The sequence below is a fragment of the Scophthalmus maximus genome, chromosome 15 (assembly GCF_022379125.1).
Source record: "Scophthalmus maximus strain ysfricsl-2021 chromosome 15, ASM2237912v1, whole genome shotgun sequence".
Taxonomy (NCBI): domain Eukaryota; kingdom Metazoa; phylum Chordata; class Actinopteri; order Pleuronectiformes; family Scophthalmidae; genus Scophthalmus; species Scophthalmus maximus.
Genome location: NC_061529.1, coordinates 11,630,864 through 11,649,644, shown reverse-complemented (window position 1 = coordinate 11,649,644; position 18,781 = coordinate 11,630,864). Strand labels below are relative to the sequence as shown.

At 44.4% G+C, this 18,781-nt stretch overlaps 1 protein-coding gene and 1 long non-coding RNA gene across 13 annotated transcripts in view; one reads left to right on the top strand and one right to left on the bottom strand.

Moving 5' to 3' along the window:
- Positions 1-2,063: 2,063 nt before the first annotated feature.
- LOC118286524 (protein unc-79 homolog) overlaps positions 2,064-18,781 on the bottom strand; it is a 32,969-nt gene continuing 16,251 nt past the window's right edge. For 4 of the 10 annotated variants that reach the window (XM_047327239.1, XM_047327238.1, XM_047327246.1 and 1 more), the window contains 32 exons: positions 18,400-18,541; positions 17,728-17,807; positions 17,472-17,620; positions 17,183-17,340; positions 15,687-15,868; positions 14,781-14,982; positions 14,489-14,671; positions 13,835-13,903; positions 13,100-13,524; positions 12,783-12,965; positions 12,437-12,599; positions 12,080-12,229; positions 10,668-11,951; positions 9,486-9,587; positions 8,826-8,942; positions 8,185-8,287; positions 7,956-8,096; positions 7,776-7,814; positions 7,538-7,650; positions 7,185-7,270; positions 6,643-6,816; positions 6,346-6,414; positions 6,150-6,260; positions 4,494-4,598; positions 4,324-4,401; positions 4,112-4,201; positions 3,812-3,987; positions 3,477-3,660; positions 3,168-3,371; positions 2,952-3,029; positions 2,806-2,847; positions 2,064-2,688 (listed from right to left, as the gene is read on the bottom strand). In XM_047327239.1, coding sequence (XP_047183195.1) covers positions 2,500-2,688; positions 2,806-2,847; positions 2,952-3,029; positions 3,168-3,371; positions 3,477-3,660; positions 3,812-3,987; positions 4,112-4,201; positions 4,324-4,401; positions 4,494-4,598; positions 6,150-6,260; positions 6,346-6,414; positions 6,643-6,816; positions 7,185-7,270; positions 7,538-7,650; positions 7,776-7,814; positions 7,956-8,096; positions 8,185-8,287; positions 8,826-8,942; positions 9,486-9,587; positions 10,668-11,951; positions 12,080-12,229; positions 12,437-12,599; positions 12,783-12,965; positions 13,100-13,524; positions 13,835-13,903; positions 14,489-14,671; positions 14,781-14,982; positions 15,687-15,868; positions 17,183-17,340; positions 17,472-17,620; positions 17,728-17,807; positions 18,400-18,541 — 5,571 coding nt within the window. In that variant the 3' untranslated portion in view covers positions 2,064-2,499. The remainder of the gene's footprint in view (positions 2,689-2,805; positions 2,848-2,951; positions 3,030-3,167; positions 3,372-3,476; positions 3,661-3,811; positions 3,988-4,111; positions 4,202-4,323; positions 4,402-4,493; positions 4,599-6,149; positions 6,261-6,345; positions 6,415-6,642; positions 6,817-7,184; positions 7,271-7,537; positions 7,651-7,775; positions 7,815-7,955; positions 8,097-8,184; positions 8,288-8,825; positions 8,943-9,485; positions 9,588-10,667; positions 11,952-12,079; positions 12,230-12,436; positions 12,600-12,782; positions 12,966-13,099; positions 13,525-13,834; positions 13,904-14,488; positions 14,672-14,780; positions 14,983-15,686; positions 15,869-17,182; positions 17,341-17,471; positions 17,621-17,727; positions 17,808-18,399; positions 18,542-18,781) is intronic. The other 6 variants (XM_047327240.1, XM_047327242.1, XM_047327244.1 and 3 more) reach the window with 6 other exon arrangements.
- Positions 7,258-16,328, top strand: LOC118286525. 3 transcript variants are annotated; one of them, XR_004785402.2, is made up of 3 exons: positions 7,258-7,489; positions 8,785-8,979; positions 15,682-16,328. It is a non-coding gene; the product is annotated as an uncharacterized LOC118286525 (long non-coding RNA). The 3 variants fall into 3 exon arrangements; XR_004785403.2 differs by lacking the exon at positions 7,258-7,489 and adding an exon at positions 7,541-7,874; XR_004785404.2 differs by lacking the exon at positions 7,258-7,489 and adding an exon at positions 7,954-8,199.

Sequence of the window (18,781 nt, the reverse complement as noted above, 5' to 3'; positions counted from 1 at the left end):
GCCCAGTGTGTTGTGATTGATCAACCGCTTTCAAAATTGGTAGGAAAAGTCACGCCCCTTCACCAGAAAAAGCAGAGATTCTCAGATTGCAGGCAAAAGAGTCCAACTGTGACATTACATTGCTAGAGAAATCTGAAATCTGTGGTTCAGAGCCAGGCTATAGGGTTTAGCCAGCCCACAAAAAAACAACAGGGTGGTCTTTTTACATAGTTACATACCACAGATACCCAAAAAAATTATGTGCACAAATACTGAAAGTGATTTTTGCGTAATATGTCACCTTTAAAATTGGAGTTCTGCAGAACTGCTGGGGTTTTTTTAGCTACTGCAGCCTGTGAGACCAATTCACTCCGGCTGCTCTTTAATCAAGGATTGTCACCAATACACACACCTGATGATGGTGTCGTGCTGGTGCAAGTGTGTGTGTGTGTGTGTGTGTGTGTGTGTGTGTGTGTGTGTGTGTGTGTGTGTGTGTGTGTGTGTGTGTGTGTGTGTGTGTGTGTGTGTGTGTGTGTGTGTGTGTGTGTGTGTGTGTGTGTGTGTGTGTGTGTGTGTGTGTGTGTGTGTGTGTGTGTGTGTGTGTGTGTGTGTGTGTGTGTGTGTGTGTGTGTGTGTGAGTGAGAGAGAGAGAGCTCACACAGTCCTTTCAAAGCTGACCTTCACAATCTTTGAGGACCCACTCACACCCTCTCTGCCTGAGATGCTCTGCCTGGTCAGTGTTAATTACCCTCCGTACCTCCAGCTGCCTGCTCATCAGGTCAGCGCTCCCATATGGTCCTGCAGGAGGCAGCAGGCGGGCAGGGGCGCGGAAAGTGCTGGATACCTGTGGGACACTGATTACATAAGCTGCTGCTAATGAGAGAGGTTCTCTTCGAAAGGGGCTGCGAAGTTCAAACGATCACAACGGTTGCAGTGGGCTGACAGATGCAGCCCCAGAGCAAGGGGGACTTGGTTACACACACACACACACACACACACACACACACACACACACACACGTGTGCAGCGACAAATGCACACACACACACACACCTGCATCCCGCATCACTTAAATACACACTTGCATGGAGACACACAGCAGTAGAGGGGCTCTTTGATGAGCCAAGAGTAGAGGTTGATGAGAAGGGGCACCTCAGCCTGATTCAGCTGGCTCGGGGTCACCCGCGAGTGTTTGTGTGTGTGATCATTAGTCACATTGTGTGATATCATCATAATAGTGACTCATATGGCACACACCTCTCAACAGACTCTTATACATGCATTGACTAAAAAGCTATTATTATTATTATTGTTATTTTTAAATACATGCAAATGAAATTTGGCTTATTTTTTTCTCCAATAAACCCATTTCCTCTCGCAGAACACATTTATATCATCAGATTTAATTCACATAAAACCTAGATAATGAAATCCGTGCAGCAGTGAAGATCAAAACAAAGATTAATGTGCTGTTCGGCTCTCTAGCCCGGCTGTCATGTCATCTGTTATTCTCAGACAAGAGCTTCGTGGTAATGTGGTTAGTCCTCACAACAATACTTAATCACAACAAACCACATTAGGCCAAAGGTAATTGTGTTTGCTTGGAATATGCGTGGGCCAATTTGTTTCGCTGCTGCCCATGAAGTGGGATGAAGAAGGGCAGGGAGGGGTAGCATCCACTTTGGGGCAGGGAGGGGGGCACAACCGAAATAGTCTTGTTTACCTCCAATGTCTGGCTCCACCTTATCGAGTTACAAAGCCGCTGCTGCAACTCAGATTGGCCTAAGATCGATTTGAGCTCTGATGGCGAGAGGCAACATGACTGACAGTCTGACAAGGATCTCGGACCAGAGCCGGGTAATGCATGCCATGTTATTTTCCCGGAGACACCTAAAGGTTCAATTTCTCGTCCCGAGGAGTAAAAGGGGGGGAAAAAGAAAGAACTGATTATATCGCTCTGCCATCTGCAGTATGTTAAACTAGACATTTTCCACATCAGCCGGGACATGAAAGGGCAGTAAATGTCACATTTGAATTTTGAAAGGGGGTTTGGGCGATTCATGTGGAATGACCGTGTCTCAGCGTTTAGAAAAATTCATACTTTTATTATCCAGCTTGCAACCAAGTAACCTTAAAAAGTTATAGAATCTGAATGGTACAGAGTGATCATGTCTAAGGTACAACACACATTGCTTTCAGAATTGTAGACATGGGTCTATAGAAATTCTAAGTCATCTTCTGACTCTTCAAATCTGTTGAATACAACAGTTAGGCACCTGATACAATTATCCCACACAAGCAGACCTTTAATTATCAGTTCCAGTGCTAGCACTTTAAATTAGCATAGATTTACTGTACATATGCAGATATTATACTTAAGGTGTTGAATGATTCCGTCAAAAGGAATCCCACACAGCATTATTTTACATAAGAGTCCTTTTTTTTGGTCAGAGGTTTCAGTCAGAGCAGATTCATGCAGGTGGGAGGACCCAGATCACTCCGATGTGACCGGATAGTAGGTCACATGGGATAGAACTGTGAGGCAGCCTCAGACGACTGGATCTCCACCTGAGCCATTTTGAACTGGGTGCACTGCAGCCATTTGCGCAGAGCGAACGGAGGGGCTCCCGATGTCTGACCTTGCAGACACTGGTGGTTCACCCTGTTCTGGATGGCCTGGAGACGCAACTGCAGCCCCGCAGACAATTGCTAACGAAGGAAGAGAGAGAGAAGATGACGACGTCTCATTTTGAACTCATTTAAAACCAAAAGTTACCTGGCTGTCACTCATATCAATAATGGCAGGAAGATTTTTAAAGGCCTTACCTTAAGGTTTGACTGAATCATGGGTAGCCACATGGGAATTAACTATAGAGAGGAGTGAACATGGAGATGTCGTGTTAGGCAATAAGTGTTCAGGCAATCACATATCAAATTATTTGGGAGAGAAAAGTTGAAGAGTCACAGCAAACCTTGACAAATATGGTTGAGTTGCACTCCTGCAGGGCCTCCATCAGACTAATGACATGAAGACACACCATCTCTACCATCTGAGAGAAAATAATGAAAATGAAAATTCATACGCACAACATACAACTGGGAGTGTATTAATTCACACATTCCCCATTCCTATTCCTTAGCTACCTAAGCTATATCCCTTTTGGCAAAGGTGAAGGCAGAACACTTACGACTTTATTGTGGGCCATGAGCTGCAGGATACTGGGTGTAACCCGACTCCAGAACTCCAGACCAGTGAGGATGGCGCTGGAGGAAAACTCTGTCTGGTTCTGGTTCTGCAGGGATGGAACAGCGGCCGCCTGCTCGCAGTAAATGGTCCAGAGCTGGGCAAACATGAACGCGTGGAACAGAGAGCACATGTGCAACACCGACGTCTGGGGAGATCAAGACCAAAATACAAAAAAGCCAGTGAGGTGATTTTAGATAATAGTTATCTCATCTAAGGTGGGATCATTAGAAAAGATCTGTATCTGCCAGACCTTGGACTGTTCCGGGAAGCCAATGAGGATGACAATAAGATGATCCGCGATGTGGGAGCCGGCATCCAGAGGGATGGGCATGCAGGAGGTGGAGCCCTGGTGCAGGGCACAGTGTGTCAAAGAGCCCAAAAGTAGCCAGGACAGCTGGCGGATGTGAGACACACACTCGATGAATTCTTTTGGCCTGCAGCAACAACAAAAAAGATTTGAAATTACATTTTTCAGATCAGCACTCTCTCAGACTGGATACAACAAGAAATGAGAATATATCTCTCACTGAATGTAACATTGCCCATTGCAGTCATGGACTCGTCTGTGGTTTTTGTAATTCTCACCCTTGTTGCATGGTAGATGGAGGATGGTACAGCCAGGGGAGATACCGCACCACAGCTTTGTTGTCACGGTGATTGCCTTTGCTGATTTCCATGGCGGCGACTTGTGCCAAGCCCACTTTCAGATTTCCCCCAAAAGTGTCCTCATGCAGCGGCTGACAGCAAGCCTTCATATGGCTCTGAAAAACAGATGTAGAGTAAGAGAAAGATGGGGGGGGGTGCAAAGGTGGCTAATGGTTGAAAAAAAAAATGTAATAAAAATACCATGCAAATTGTGGCACTCACATGAGGAAGAGGACTTACTTTAAGTTTGGTTAGCGTGTGCATATCTGCAATGAAGTCCAGGAGCTCACTTATGTACTGCCTCATGCATTCCATCGCTGCAGTTGAGCACTATTGAGAACAAAGGCAGTTTATCCTTTAGGAGGTATCACACTGGGTTCTGTCTTAATTCCCCCGCTGTTTTACAAGGCTGATTTTAACATAATCCAAACACAAAGCGACTAAAGTCTTACCCCCGGCAGCGTCAGGATCATGTGCTTTTGGATGATGGTGGATTCCGCGAGCCGTGTACCAATATCTGCACAAACAAACTGACAAATTCCACAACACAGGTTTTAATTGTAATGTCGGAGAGGACACTGTGGTGTATTTTGGATTGCAGAGAAGACAGTATTTTTGTTACCTGGACTAGCAGTAACAAGTTTGTGTCAGGCAGGGGAGACTTGAACTTGAGGGCCTGTAGAAGCTCCAGCACCACAATGCGGGACATGTAGAACTTATCTCTCTCCTGGATGCGAGGAGATAGAGAGTGGAGTAAATGTACTGATGCAGCAAGACTGCCTTTTTTTATTATCACTCTGCCTTACTCATGCTGCGAGGAGAGCACAAACTCTGTAGCCTGAATAGAGGGGGAAGAACAGGCAGCCAGGCGGGAGGGAGGGAGGGAGGGAGGGAGGGAGGGAGGGAGACAGAGAATAGACAGAGAATTGTGAAGCTGAGGAGTAGATTTAGGCCAGTCCAGATCTCTCCTCCCAGAGTCCCAGGCAGCTCAGATGAGGCTGTCATGCTGCCTTCTCCCTCCCTGAGGACAGGCTGCTCTCTTTGTTCATCCCTTCCACACAAAGCCCAGCTGCCTGTTTACAAACCACACTGTCATCTTCTGGCTTCCACTTTGCCCGTCTCTCTCTCTCTCTCTCTCTCTCCATTCAGTCATGTTGGCCTATGTTAGGCGCAGGCACATGCTCCTCCGCTCCCACAGGACGCAGAGCTGCTCCTGACATTTACTCACCGTGTGGCTTTTTACCGTGCGTACCTGTGCGCGGCAATCTCATAATTAAAAGTTAATGGAGCGCGTCCATTTGGTAAATAGCATCTCATGGGTGGCTCTGAAGCCAGAGGGCCCAGGCCCATTTCTGCAGTGCCACTGTGACAAATGGTGTGTGTCGTGTGACAAACTTTTAGTCGGCGTAGAAAACCTGACTTTGTGTCCTCAAAAGCCGACCTCAGAAGATAACTGAGGTGACTGAATCCTCCCTGTGCTTCCCAGAAACTGCAACTCGCCGTACAACAACTGCACAGGACAGGTTCCAAAAGCAATTGCTCACGGTGACTCTGGGTTTTGAAAAGCGGATATAATACGGTGAAGGAATTAAAGAGGGTGCAGAAAAAATCAATACTGCAGGAGACATAAAGCATGCAGCGTTGACAGTGGTGGAGGACCGAGGATCCATCTGGCCCGAACAGTGCAGACAGCCCTGGCTCCATCTCTGTCTGAGAGAGCCACTATGAAAGACACCATACATCCTCGGCCCTCGCACACCAACTAATCATGTTAATCAATAGTGGCTGATTGCCTACTTAATCATCTGTGACACATGGGCACATTTCTGGCTGACTGGAGAGTCAGGGAAGTAGGTGTAGCACCAGGAGAGTGATGAGCGGGAGGGCCTGCAAACAGGAGCTCAACATTTTTAACACTGCAGATTAGTTTAAACGGTTTAACTCTTCCAAGTCTGCATAAATACCAGATGTCAGCACATGTTTTATTGCGACACATGAAACTCGTCACTTTCCGTTTTTCCTCAGAGCCTAGCAACTACCAACAATACAGGACACGGAGACACCTTTCCTGCTACCTGGGGAAAACAAAAGCACCATCTCCTTCTTTTAATTGGACAGTGGCATACGTACAAATCAAGCCTTTATCTTTCAGTGACATTTCGAGCCTGGTGGCAAACAGAATTGCTCTATGAAAACGAGGCTTATGGAGAAACAATTTAAATTCGGTTGGTGTCATTATTCTATAGACTATTGCTACTGAAAACACACTCAGGGGTACCTTGTTGAAGGCTTTGTAACACAGTCCGCATAGTTCTACGAGGTAAGAGAGACTGAATATGCCATACTGGATGACAAAACTCAGCAACTTGGAGAAGGGCTCCAGGAGACTCTGCAGGATGAAAGAGCAAAACATGTTAGATATTCAAGATCCAAGATCTGGCAAATCCGTATGTAAAGTCCTGCCCTGGGCTTACCCGGGTCGCGTTCGTGGTCGGGATTTTCAGCAGACAAATGATAATCCTCAAGCTGGAATCCATGGGACACTAATGAAACATACAGATTTTCAAAAATTTGCCCGCAGTTATGAATCGACCAGAGTACACTAATTTGACCTCTAAGGCAAAACGCATCGGAGCCAAATCAATTCACAATTTTGAATACTCTGTCCTATTGAACCCGACAAGGGCACCTCTAGATGCTTTCTCCTCCGGACCTAATCACATTTTACCATATCAGACCATGACTAAGTGGACGGCAGAGTCAATATCTACCTTCAGAGGAAGCACCGAGGGCAGTTTTGTGAGGAAGGTCTGGAACTGGTTGCAGATGGTTGTCCACAGGTTGCTAGGGGAGTCCATGGGGAGCGCCTCCATGAAGGTGGCAATGTTGTCCAGGCAGTGCAGCATTGTGCCCCCTGCTGGCAGACTCTTCTTGTTGTTCAAGCCCTGGAGGGCACAGAGGCATTAACCATAACAGGCTTATATAATGAAATTCTATAAGCAAAGATATTTCCGTTTAGCTGATCGTTCAGTCGTGATCAATCACAATGCCCACGATGAGAGTGGGGGATTTAGGACACTGCGGCACAAGTGATATCTTGGATGGGTTCATGCATCGGTGGGCTCTTATCTGTCAACCATTCAGCGTTAAAATGATAACAAACGTGTACAGCGGTGCAGGGTAAGGCAGGTTTTCTTGAACGCTCCAATAATTTGTTGTTTACACTGTAGATAAGGCTTATGCTCTACATGCTCCTGCTTTGACAAGAGCTCCTCCTGCTGGTTAAATGAGCCATTAAGAAGTGAAATCCTACCTCGAGCAGCATGTTGAGGGCAGCAACAGAACTCAGGTCATTGAAATCTATCAGCGAGGATGCTAGTGTTCGCAGAAAACTTCCATCTGCAACCAAAAAGAAAGAGGGACATAAGAGAATGAAGGTGACAGTATCTGGAGTGGCAACATATTAAGTTAGTCTTATGATTATGCTCAGAAAAATAATCATTACATTAAAGTAAATAGGTATAGAAAAGCAGAAGAATCTACTACAGGTTACAAAATGTAGAGCAACAAGAGACGAGCAGCTAGGACAGACTTCAAGTCTCTACAGAAATAGTGCTGGTAAGTTTTAGGGAGTGTGGAGTTTGGCAGTCGGTCGTATGAGCAGACCTTTGATGTTACTCTGGAAGAGTTGGGGCAGAATGCCATTTGGGGCCAGCTGGTGAAACATACAGCGCAGGAACTGCTTGGCTACACCTGCTACATTCCCCGGGATCAACATACTGCAAAACATCACACGGAGAAAGTCTGAGTTGGACAGGCAGTCGCGCCTCACATGCTATTCAACTCATCTATAAGCACAGTGAACATCTGAGCGCACTGGTGCGACGGCTTTAATGTCTCCTACCTCTCAGCTTGTCCAGAGAAATTGCCACTGGATGCCAACCTGAAAGAAGTCAAAGCAGTGGATGAGGACTCTGGGATGAATTATGCATGAGTTCTACGGGTGAGTTATGAAACTTCTATTCAACGGTGAATTGCTGCGTGGACGGAGATTGCAGGACGGGAGCGACAGGAGCGGCTGTACCTGCCCACGGACTGCATGATGTCGAGGAGCATTGGAGCGGCCAAATCGGGGCTGAGGTGGACGAACATGGACAGGACGACCACCGCGAGGCCGAGAGTCTCCTCGTCGTATTCCTCCAGCACGGCCGCACAGTCCCGACATCTGCGACGTGGGACACAGAATCACACCGGGGCCAGTTTAAGCGTTACGTTGACTTGTTTCAAGACAAGCTACCGAGTGATTTATTCACCTGTCAGACATTGTGGTAGGCTGCTCATCAATGAACTCTTCGGGCGCAGGGACGAACATGCTCACTGTGCTTGGTGCAGAGAGCAGACTGGTTTTCGTAGGACCTGCAAAGAAAGAAAATGGGTTATGAAATATGAGAGCAATAGGTTTTTGGTTCATGAGTCATGTTGGACAATTTTATGACACATACATCTTTTAATATATTTAATATTGCATATGAGGTATATTATGATGCTCAATGAAGTCAATGAGTTATAACATGTTGCTTTTTTTCTTGAAACAACATCTATTTTTTTGTCTTCTAAATTTAAGTGGAATTTATCATCATCTTTATCAATTGTCAACATTCAGTCATTATTCATTTGTTTTGTTAATTAGAATTCATTAGTTCATCCTCATTTTAAAGATGAGAGAAATTGATTATCCAATCAGTCAATACTATAGGATTAGATCAAGCATAACACTCCTTTAATAATAAACACATCTTTCTATCTTCTTTATTGTACTGCATTTATCCTCAGAAATTGATTCTCAATTACTGGTCAATATGTCACTTTCCACTTTATTTATTTTGTTACTTTTTGTATAAACCTCTTCAAAGGGTCATCGTGGGGAAAAGAGAGTGAGTCTAAAGCAACTGACCAGTGTCCCAGGTGCTGATGTTGTGCGGCGCACTGGATTGGTGCTCCAACTGTCGCTTCATCAGCTGGCTCATGGTCAGAGCTCCCAGAGAGCCTCGCTTCACCTGACGGTACTGAGCTGGAGATCAGACACAGAGGACCACATCTGGGTTGAAGTACGTGCAGAACTCATTTCAACTCCGCCTGTGTGTGAGTGTGTGTGTGTGTGTGTGTGTGTGTGCGCGCGCGTGTGTTTGTGTGTGTTGGTGGTAACACGGATATAGGTAAGACACTCACATGAAAATAGATGGTCAATGTCAATGTGTTTTTCATTCAAATATGCAGCTCAGTCTACTGAAGAACTAAATCATTATAACAATATTTTATTATGAAACTAATTAGAAAATAAATTGAAAAAACTTCACATGGTTGTTCCTAGAAATTCTATTGGTTTTTATGGTTGTCAATAATGTTATGATGTGATTATTTATTAAATATTTCAGGGTCTGAAATAAAGTTTCAAAAAATAAAATATAATACAAAAACTACATAATACAGCGTAATAAACTGTACACAAGTAATATAGAAAAAAGTCAAATGAAGGTCTTCTTCGTGGCAACCACAACAGTGAGTTTGATTGAAGTTCATAAAGAAATTATGTAATGAAGCATTTGCACCCTACTTGATACTGAAGAGCGATGGCTTGTTTCGGGAATAGCAGCTTCAAGCGTTGGGGCTGAGGCCGATTCTCGTGGCTTTTCCAATGTAGACAGAACTTTGTGATCTGCAAGGCAACATGGGTGAATGATGGGCGAGGCATTGGCATCAGAATATATGCCGTTATATGCCAGAGGTTATCCAGTAATAATCAGCAATAATGTTGCCAAAATGTCTTGCATCAGGAGATGTTTAGTCATTTTGTATTTAGTGCTAATTTAAGTGCATTTTATGTGAAATGTTGTGCTCTGTTACGTAACCTCACCACCACTTTACGATTCAGAAAATCCCCTGTTTGAGTATAAGATCAAATTCTGCCTTGCTCTTCAGCTTCCGTTACATTAGTTCACAGTGTTCGTTTTTCTCCTTTGAAGTACTTGTTGTGTGTGTTTGTGTGATGGGAAAAGTGAACACACAGATAGAAAACACATCACAGGACACCACAAGTGGTCATTTGGGAAAAGATGTTTCCCAGTGCATTCCCATGTCAGTGCATATACCCAGATCTAAAAGAAGAAGAATACAGTAAACCAGTGTGTTTGCAAGATTTGGTTCCTAACTAGAAAATCATATCATAAACTTCACATTTATGCTGCCAATGATTGAGTGCACACTAAGATCTTTTGGGATATTTCTTTCAAAGCAATCCAGACATTAATTTATCTTAAAATATTGTGAGGAAAGACTAAGAACAGACTCTTCAAACGTACCTGAAAATTACCTTATCTATCACACCAAGTCTGGATAAAATATTGTCAGTGTTGGATAATAGTAACACTAATGTAACTACAGACTGATGGTGGACTGATTTGAAAAGTCCTCACTTACATTTTGATAACACATGTTTATAGACTCTGCTCACTGACTGATTGATCACACATTACACACTGTTTGTAGTAAATCACCCAAAACCTGCAAAAATCTGATGTGGGTCTTGATGTTGATTTAAAATCACAATAGTTTAAATATAAACTTTCAACCAATTTAAACATTTTATTGAGATCACTGACATGCGTTTGAAAATATAACGCATCAGCCTCCACAAATCTTAGATATGCCCTGAAAATATGTTAAAAATAAATTGTGCATCACCAGAGCAGCTCATGCAACGAGATCACTAAATGTGTATTCGATCCTTCCCCCTTACCGGTTTCTGTGGCCTGCTCCGCACCGAGCTTGTCGAACGTGTTGAACGAGATGTCCAGGTATTCCCTCTGGATGGCACTGACAGCGATCTTCCTCTCCTTCCGTTGGCGGGGAACAATTTGGATTTTAAACTCTGCCTCGTCATTGTCGTCTGCGTTGTCGGGTTTCGGGTCGCTGTCCGCGTCATCGCCCATGTCGTCCTCATCTTCATCGTCGCCGTACTCTTCTTCATCGATGCTGGTACTCTTGCTTTTCTCTGGTGAGGATAGAGGTTCTGCTTTGTCTTCTGGGATGTCCAAGAAGATGGTCCTACCCGAGGGACTTGTCCCAGGTCCCATCGCAGTCCTCAGCTCTTCAGTGGCCACAGACGTGTCGTCCAATGAGGTGTCTGGGACATTAGGGGTCTTCCTCAGCAGGTCTCGTTTCTGCTTCAGGGTCATGGGGCTTTCATGGCAGACATTTCCCAGTCGGTCAGGAAGATCCAGAGAGTCGCTGGGAGTCACGAGGTTTGGCTTCTTTTCCATGGACGATTGCTCTGAGCCTGCATCTCTTGCCAAAAAGGCTGGGTTGTTTTTGTCACTGGAGCAGTCCTCCACACTCACTTGAACCACCGGAGACAGACGTAGGGTGTTACTGCTGGCAGGGGAAGCAGAGACCTTTGGACTCCCGTTGAACTTGGAGTTTAAGACGGCGGTAAAGTCGAATTCCTCATCGCTCTCAACAATCCTCAAAGGAGGCAATTGTTCAAACACCAAGGAGTCGGTGTCGGACATTGAGAGCAGCGAGTGTTTCTCTGGAATCGAGGTGCAGTCAGAAGAGAGGTCGATGAGGTCTTGGTCCTCTTTTCCCTGAGCCGATCCCACTAAGGAGCCCTGGTCCAACTTGTCCTCAAAGGTCTCCATGCAGCTGAGGCGGACCTCAGGTATGACAGGTTTGGAGGTGTCGGACTGGCCGCCTCGAGAGCCCCGCCGGTCCACGGGATCGTTGGCCTCGGCCCGAACGGAGGAGCCATCCGAGGACCCTTTGCCGTGATGCCCGCTGCGTGACGTGGCCGAGGATGGGGGCAGGACCACAGGGAGCACCTGCATGTCGCAGCGATCAATGCACGACTTGCGCCTGTGCTCGTCGAGATTGAAGAGGATGGAGTCTGTGTTGGAGATGTCCAGAGACTTCTGCTTGTGCATGGCCTGCAGCCGTTTCTTCCTGGTGCTCTCCTCCCTCACGCAGTGCAGAATGCTGTCCTGAAGGGCACTGGCTTCACGGTACTCTGACAGCTCAATTTCACCTGATACACAGATGATAAATAAAAGAGAATTCAAGCCTCCTGCCACCACATCAAATATGCTGCGCTGTAAAATATTAAATCGATGTGGTTTAATATCACACTTGACTCTGAAAGCCTCTGCTTCTTACTTCTTTTGGCATTCAGCTCCACCGGCTGGTACTTCACAGACTTGCTGCCACCGATCCTCTTTAGGCGGGCGAAGAAGGTTTGTGACTCCTTGTTAGCAGCACCAGTCGGCGTGTCATGTACATCTGACTCATCGAATACACTGTCCTCCTCTAAAATGGAGGAAAACATATGGGCATATTAACATCAGCACTGCATTCCTGTAGCAAAGATAAGATTCAAACCTATCTGGGGAGGGAATCCTGTTGGTCCTTTTATGACATAATTGTCTATAAAGGTATCTATAGAGCAGGTTTCTTTGGAGTTACAATCCTAATTTTTGTCTCCTTAGATAAACAACATTTGTTATTGTGTATCACCTTTTTCCTTCTCACTGTAGCGGCTCATGTTGGAGTTGTCGCTGTACAGAGGTCCTGCAGTGGCATGGGGACGGCAGCTGTGATACTGGGCATTGAGTGTGTTGATAGTGATGTGGATTAGATGGAGGACCACTTTACTGCCATCCATGTCTCTGTAGGGGTACTGCGGATAACAGGAATACATAACAAAGTCATGAAGTATAACTGTCGTTTTCTTTGTAAATCATACTGAATGGATGTGTATCACCAGATATAATGAAAATATGTAATCTCTTATTGAATGAGACTCGACGAATGACATCATAAGCGAAGAAATCATACTGGCGAGGATCAATTCAAAGAGTACCTTGTACAGAATGACCAGCAGGGCTTTGAGCCACATCTGCCTGATGTGTGGCCTCAAGGCCCACAGAGAGCATCGAGGCGGCTGCTGGAAGTAGTGTCTCAGCTGAGGACAAGTGCAGTACTTCAACACCTGGACCACCAGAGGGAGCAGCTGTTTCCCCAGGCCAATGTTGTAGTCCATCACCTGAAAGAATTTCAGTTCATTATCATGCCAGTTATGTACAGATAAATTCCTCATAACGTTACCACTGAACAGTGCCGGTAAAACTCCAGCGCCGCAAAAAAATCAAGGTGATAGAAAGCGTATATTTCAGTCACTTGGGAGATGCCGGCGATGAAGGCGTTGAAGCAGGTGGAGGTGCGCATCTTCTGCGGCGCGATCATGAAGCAGCCCTCCTGTTGGTCGTAGCCCAGCAGCACATACAGGTGACGCTTCACAGTGTTGAAGGCCTTGGCACTGCCGATGTCGGCCTCGGCGCTGCTCTGGTCTTTGGCCATGAATTTCATGAGCACCATGATGAGCTGGTGAACTGTCTGGTGATCTATGCCGGCGTCCTCGGGAAGCAGGTCTCTGATGATGGAGTCGTCCTCGGGAGACGGCGTCTGGCCTACAAGAGAGCCTGAAGCGTCAGGGTTAGAGTGCGGGTGGAAACGCGCTGCCGACAGGATGGGGAGAGGGAGGGGTGCAGGAGCGGGCGACAACACAGAGGTGGAGCGGGGGTCAACACATCCTGTCCACTTCTCTGTCAAAAGAGGTGGAGACATCGTGATGCAGTGTACAGACATCAGTGCAACACTTTCATGGAACATGTAAACGGGGTAAACATGAGCGGCTGGCTCTTAGCAGGAGCGCCTTTTCTTTTCACTCTTTCCTATGTAAGAATTGGTGTAAAAGCAGAGTGAAAAAACAATGACTGTCAACACAGAGCAAACATTGCTTTTTCAGGTTTCACTTTACATTTTTTTTTATAGTAATACTCAACTTTTCTTCAGATATGATGAGATTATAAAGAGCAATGCATTATGTTTCAGTTTAGGGTTAGGATCATTTACCTGGCAGGACTTTCTCTATCATATCTCCCAGTGTCGGGGCAGACTGCTCTTGCCTCGTAAGCCTTAGAGCTAAAAACCACATATGAAGACAAACACAATTTAGGAGAATGTACAGGGGAAGTGGCACAGGACACATGTCTGAGCTTCATTGTCATCCAACACGGCATGTGCACACACAGACATACACAAAAATAACCAAGATTCAATGAACAAATGTCCAGCTTCACAAGAGACATCTCCCAGAAACTCAGACAGCCTTCTGTGCAGAGCCAAAGGTCAGATGAAAGACATGGCAGGGAGTTCCTCCTTTTTTAGTCAAAGCAGTATTTAGACATTCGAGTGAAATGAATTTCGGGAACAAACAAGTGAGGAGAGAAACATTAGGAAAATGGGATCAGACCTTTGTCAAACAGTATTTGCAAATTTAAAAAATAGCATTTATTTCACCCATAATGGATAGAACATGGGCAGTGTCAGGTGACTGAGCAGGAACGTACATTAAATATAGATTTGCCTTCATGGTGTCATGTTTTTGCCATAAATGAGGCATTTGAACACATTTAACAAAGTATTTGCAAACACTGTTTGACAACAAACTGAATAAGGGTGACACAGGCCAAGATTCAAACTGACTGGCTGATCTGTGCTACTCACGGATTCGGTTGCTCAGTGACTCAGGGAGCGAAAAAGCCCGTTTAGACTCGGCCGGGCCTCCCTTCACACTGTCACGAAGCGAACGCACACTCTTCTGCCGATTCCTGGCAAAACGGGCCCGTCGTATCTTCCACATTGCCGCATCACTGAGGTTGGCTACGTTGGTTCGCACAGCTGTGATGGCTGTAAAAAAGAAAATTTTGAGCAATATTGGATGTTTTTGTATAGCAAATATATTTAACATAATATAAGCAAGATTCAAAATCTGTATGAGGGCAAAGACATAACATACTTGTAGGGAAAGGGAATTCCTTGTTGCAGTCCAGGTGTAACTGGGCCTCCAGAGATAATGTCTCGAAGCGGTTGACAAAAAACTCCCAGCTCAGCGCGGGAATGTCTTTCTTCATGGAGTGCAGCAGCAGGAGTTTGCTGAGGATGACGGGTCGATCCCTCACGACTGTGTCAAACTGGAAGTCCAGGCACAGACACAAGCCCTACAAAACACACAGGCCTTTTTCAACTGACTGAGAATTAAAAGAACAATTTTGTGATTAATTAATTGAGTCAATTTTGCAAAATATTTGATCATTTCTAGTCTGTCAAATTTTTAAAAATCTGTCTCACATTGGAGTAAAGGAAACATTAGTATTTTTAGTCTGTTTAAAAAAAATACATCTTTTAGTTTAATGTCATAGATATCCTTTTTTTAAATTAGTATTTTCCTTTACAGACATCCAAACCAGCAGTGAAATGCATTTTACAGATGGCCATTCACACACACAAAGAAAACGGAAGATATAAATAATGGCCAAAGCTACATTAGAGCTCATAATAATTATTTGCAAAGTGAATTGTAAATTATGAAATGAATGGGCTTTTCTCTGATACAATAATTACATATATAATACATATAAATATATATTATATAATTATTGTATCTATACTGTATGCCAGACTTAATATTTTAATTGCTTTCAGATAAAAGATCAGTAAAGCAACATCAGCTCATCTGCAGTACATGTAGTTGAATGTTTGTTCTGTGATAAAAGTTCCCTTCATTTCAGACAGAGCTGAATAATATTTCAATATTAACAACATAAACGTAAATGCATGTACAGTAAATTATTCTGCTACCAAATATCTAGTGTGACAAACACATTTTTGAACTCTTGACTGTGTGACTGGTTGAGCAGGTCACCTGCAGGGCCGGCCTCTTGATGGTGTCCAGCAGCAGCCTGGCTCGGGTGGCCACAGCTGGGTTGACGTCCTCCACAGAAGCCAGGAAGCAGCAGAAAGCATGGGCCAGCGAATACTTCAGCAGGTGGTTTTTCGTCACTGCGCCAATGTCCAGGAACCGACAGAGCACCGCCACCTTCTCAACTGGGAGTTTCCATGGCACAGAAAGCAGGGAGAGTGAACATTGTCAGTAACGAAGACAGCTCACATGAGAAAATGAGGAAGCAGAGCTGCCAGATGTCCTGCCATAATTACCGTGATATCTTAAACAGACACAGCAGCATGAGATCCCAGATGAAGACAAGTTGATATATAACTAAGAAATGATTTCTTTGCATGATGCATGGGTGTATCAATACACCTTTTCCTTGCTAAAGAAATAAGAAATGATATAAGTATTATATGACTAATATACAATCTGTTTAAAGCTGTTTAATCCTCATACATTGTTGCGATTAAAGGGTGGTGTTTATATACAGTTACAGTTATGAAAATTGTCCAAATGTCCGCGTGTGATGAATGAAATAAGAATGCGACTTTAAAATTCCTTCCTTTAATTGTTGGATGTTTTCATCATGACTGAGATTAAAATCGAGAAACAGTCTCTTTATTCTGAAATCCATAAACTCTCACCCACCCAGTGTTGATGGGTAGCACCCAGTGTTGACCACTAGGTGTCAGTGTGGGAGTGACAAAGACACGGCCAGAGCAGAGAGACCCAGAGAAGCATAAACGTGTGCATGATTTAGAACCACAGCTGGAAAATGATCTGTTTCAACAGTACTAGTGAGCAGGATTTATATTAATAACATACGTACTCATATCCACGATGAGAGGCATTTCCACCTGTCATTGTGACACATCACATTTTTACGAGATGGACAGATCGAACAGAAGAATTTATTTCATCTCCTCAAGTAATTTATACAACAATTGGCTAATAACTTCACACCTTCTTTGAAACATTGACAGTGTGTTTTGGGGCAGTCGTCTATTCAGTTGCTTGTTCTGGTTCCCTTATATTCATACACAGAGTCAGACTACCTGTCCTCTGCCTCTGTCTCAAGGTCGCACAGCTCCTCTCTGCCAATCACAAGGCGAGAAAAACCTTATTAATCCCACAATTCCCTTTTGCTGCCTGTTTGAGCCAAATGGTAACCATGACAACACGTGGGGGAGACGTGAGCAGGCTGAGGGTGGTTTAGGAAGCATATTATATAAACAAACTGGGGGTCCTTTCACTAACAATTCATTCATACAACCACAGTCATGCATCAGTAAAAATGAAAATATGCAATGAAAATAAAAACTCATCAAGGGTGATCCCGATTCTGTGTTTCTACCTTAATAGAAAGGTTAAATACAATGCATTTTAATGAGGATGTCAGCAGCTGCAGATGTCACTTACAATATATTATCTTACACATTACAATAAGCAACCAAATCTGTTTATCTCACCTGCTTCAAATCGTATTTTCCAGTCTTTGCTGTTGAAGTTTGAGTTGATGAGGTTCCAGAAGATGTCGGCCCCATGGGATAATGAGAGGGCGTGCAGGAGCTGAGGTACAGCCAGAGAGGCCAGCTGGCAAAACTCTGACTTCAGCATGGACCACAGACTAAAACAAAAACACCACAACAGATAGAGTGACCATCAACAAGTTTGCTAAACCAACAGCTGAAAACAGATATTTCCGTCCAAATTATCTTTTCTTTTTTCGGTAACAGAAGGGAAGTTGTGAGCACTCACGACGGGATGAGCATCTTCTCCTGGATGAAGGCCAAGAACTGGGGGTGATCCTTGCTGGCAAGGTACAAACACTCTCCATGGAGACACAGGATCTTCAGACAGTTCAGCATGTTGAACAAGATGTCAGGCTCCTCAAACTTGGACATTTCCTGAATGCAGAGGAGATACCGACTCACCGAGTGGCACATGTACACTCAAATAAATCTCAAGGAACACACTTGAGTGCTTTGTTATTTTATTTATTAAGAACAAGTACCTGCAGGATGGTGTATATAAGCTTCAAAGACACAGGGAGCTGCTGGTAGGAGAATTTCTTCTCAGAGTTATTCTTCATGGCTGGGAGGAAAAAGACTGTAAGTGTTTGAAACAGTTCAACATCGGAGATGCTGTGCACTGCAGCACATCAGCCACGGACGGTTCAATGACAAGTACAAGACATACTGAAACAACGGCGAGTCTGAAATTGATGCCTCTCACAAGTCTGAAGAGCAAATATCAGACAATAGACATTGGCCTGTTAGCTTAGTGTAAAGATACACAGCAATTTCAGCTGTCAGCTTATCTTTGGAGATACAGCGTGTTAATTAGTGAGCGATACTGGTGCGGGTAGACAGACTTTGATACTTAGGACAGAGCCAGGTTAGCTATTTCTCCCAGTTTCCAGTCTTCAGGCTGAACTAATTGGCTGCCGGCTCCAGCAACATGTTTAATATATGATAAGAGCGGTATCAATATTCTCATTTAAATCATATAACAAGAAAGTGTTTCAAATAAAAGAAATGTTAAGCTACTTATTTAAATATGACGCAGTTAGTTTATCTTCAGTTTCAGATCATCTTACCCAAACTAGCAAAATTCTCAAAAGCTGAAAATATGTTTGTCTTTTTAAAGGAATTTGAAAAACACTGTGAACAGAACTGATACACACATGCATCATCAGGAGAGTGGTTACTGGGGTTGTCAGTGTGTGTGCCACTTGGGTTGACCCCTTCCTCTCTTCCATGCTCCGCCCCGATGGAGAAATCTTGCTGAGGCAAAAGCAAAGTTTCCTCCAAACTGTCCGTGGGTTCCTGCAGAAGAATGGAGCGTTGTCAAAACATCCCCTTCGTAATATTCACATCGTCAGTAATTCAGCAGGCAGTGATATTCACAAGCATCATTCACAAATCGTGGTTGATGAACATGCCTTATGCCTAATCCACAACACTGGCTCAGCCGGGCACACAGTGGTGTTTTTGGTGGTGGGTTTTGGGTGGGATTAGTGCATGGCATTATTTTCAAAGCCTTACCTGCTCAATGCACAGGACTCA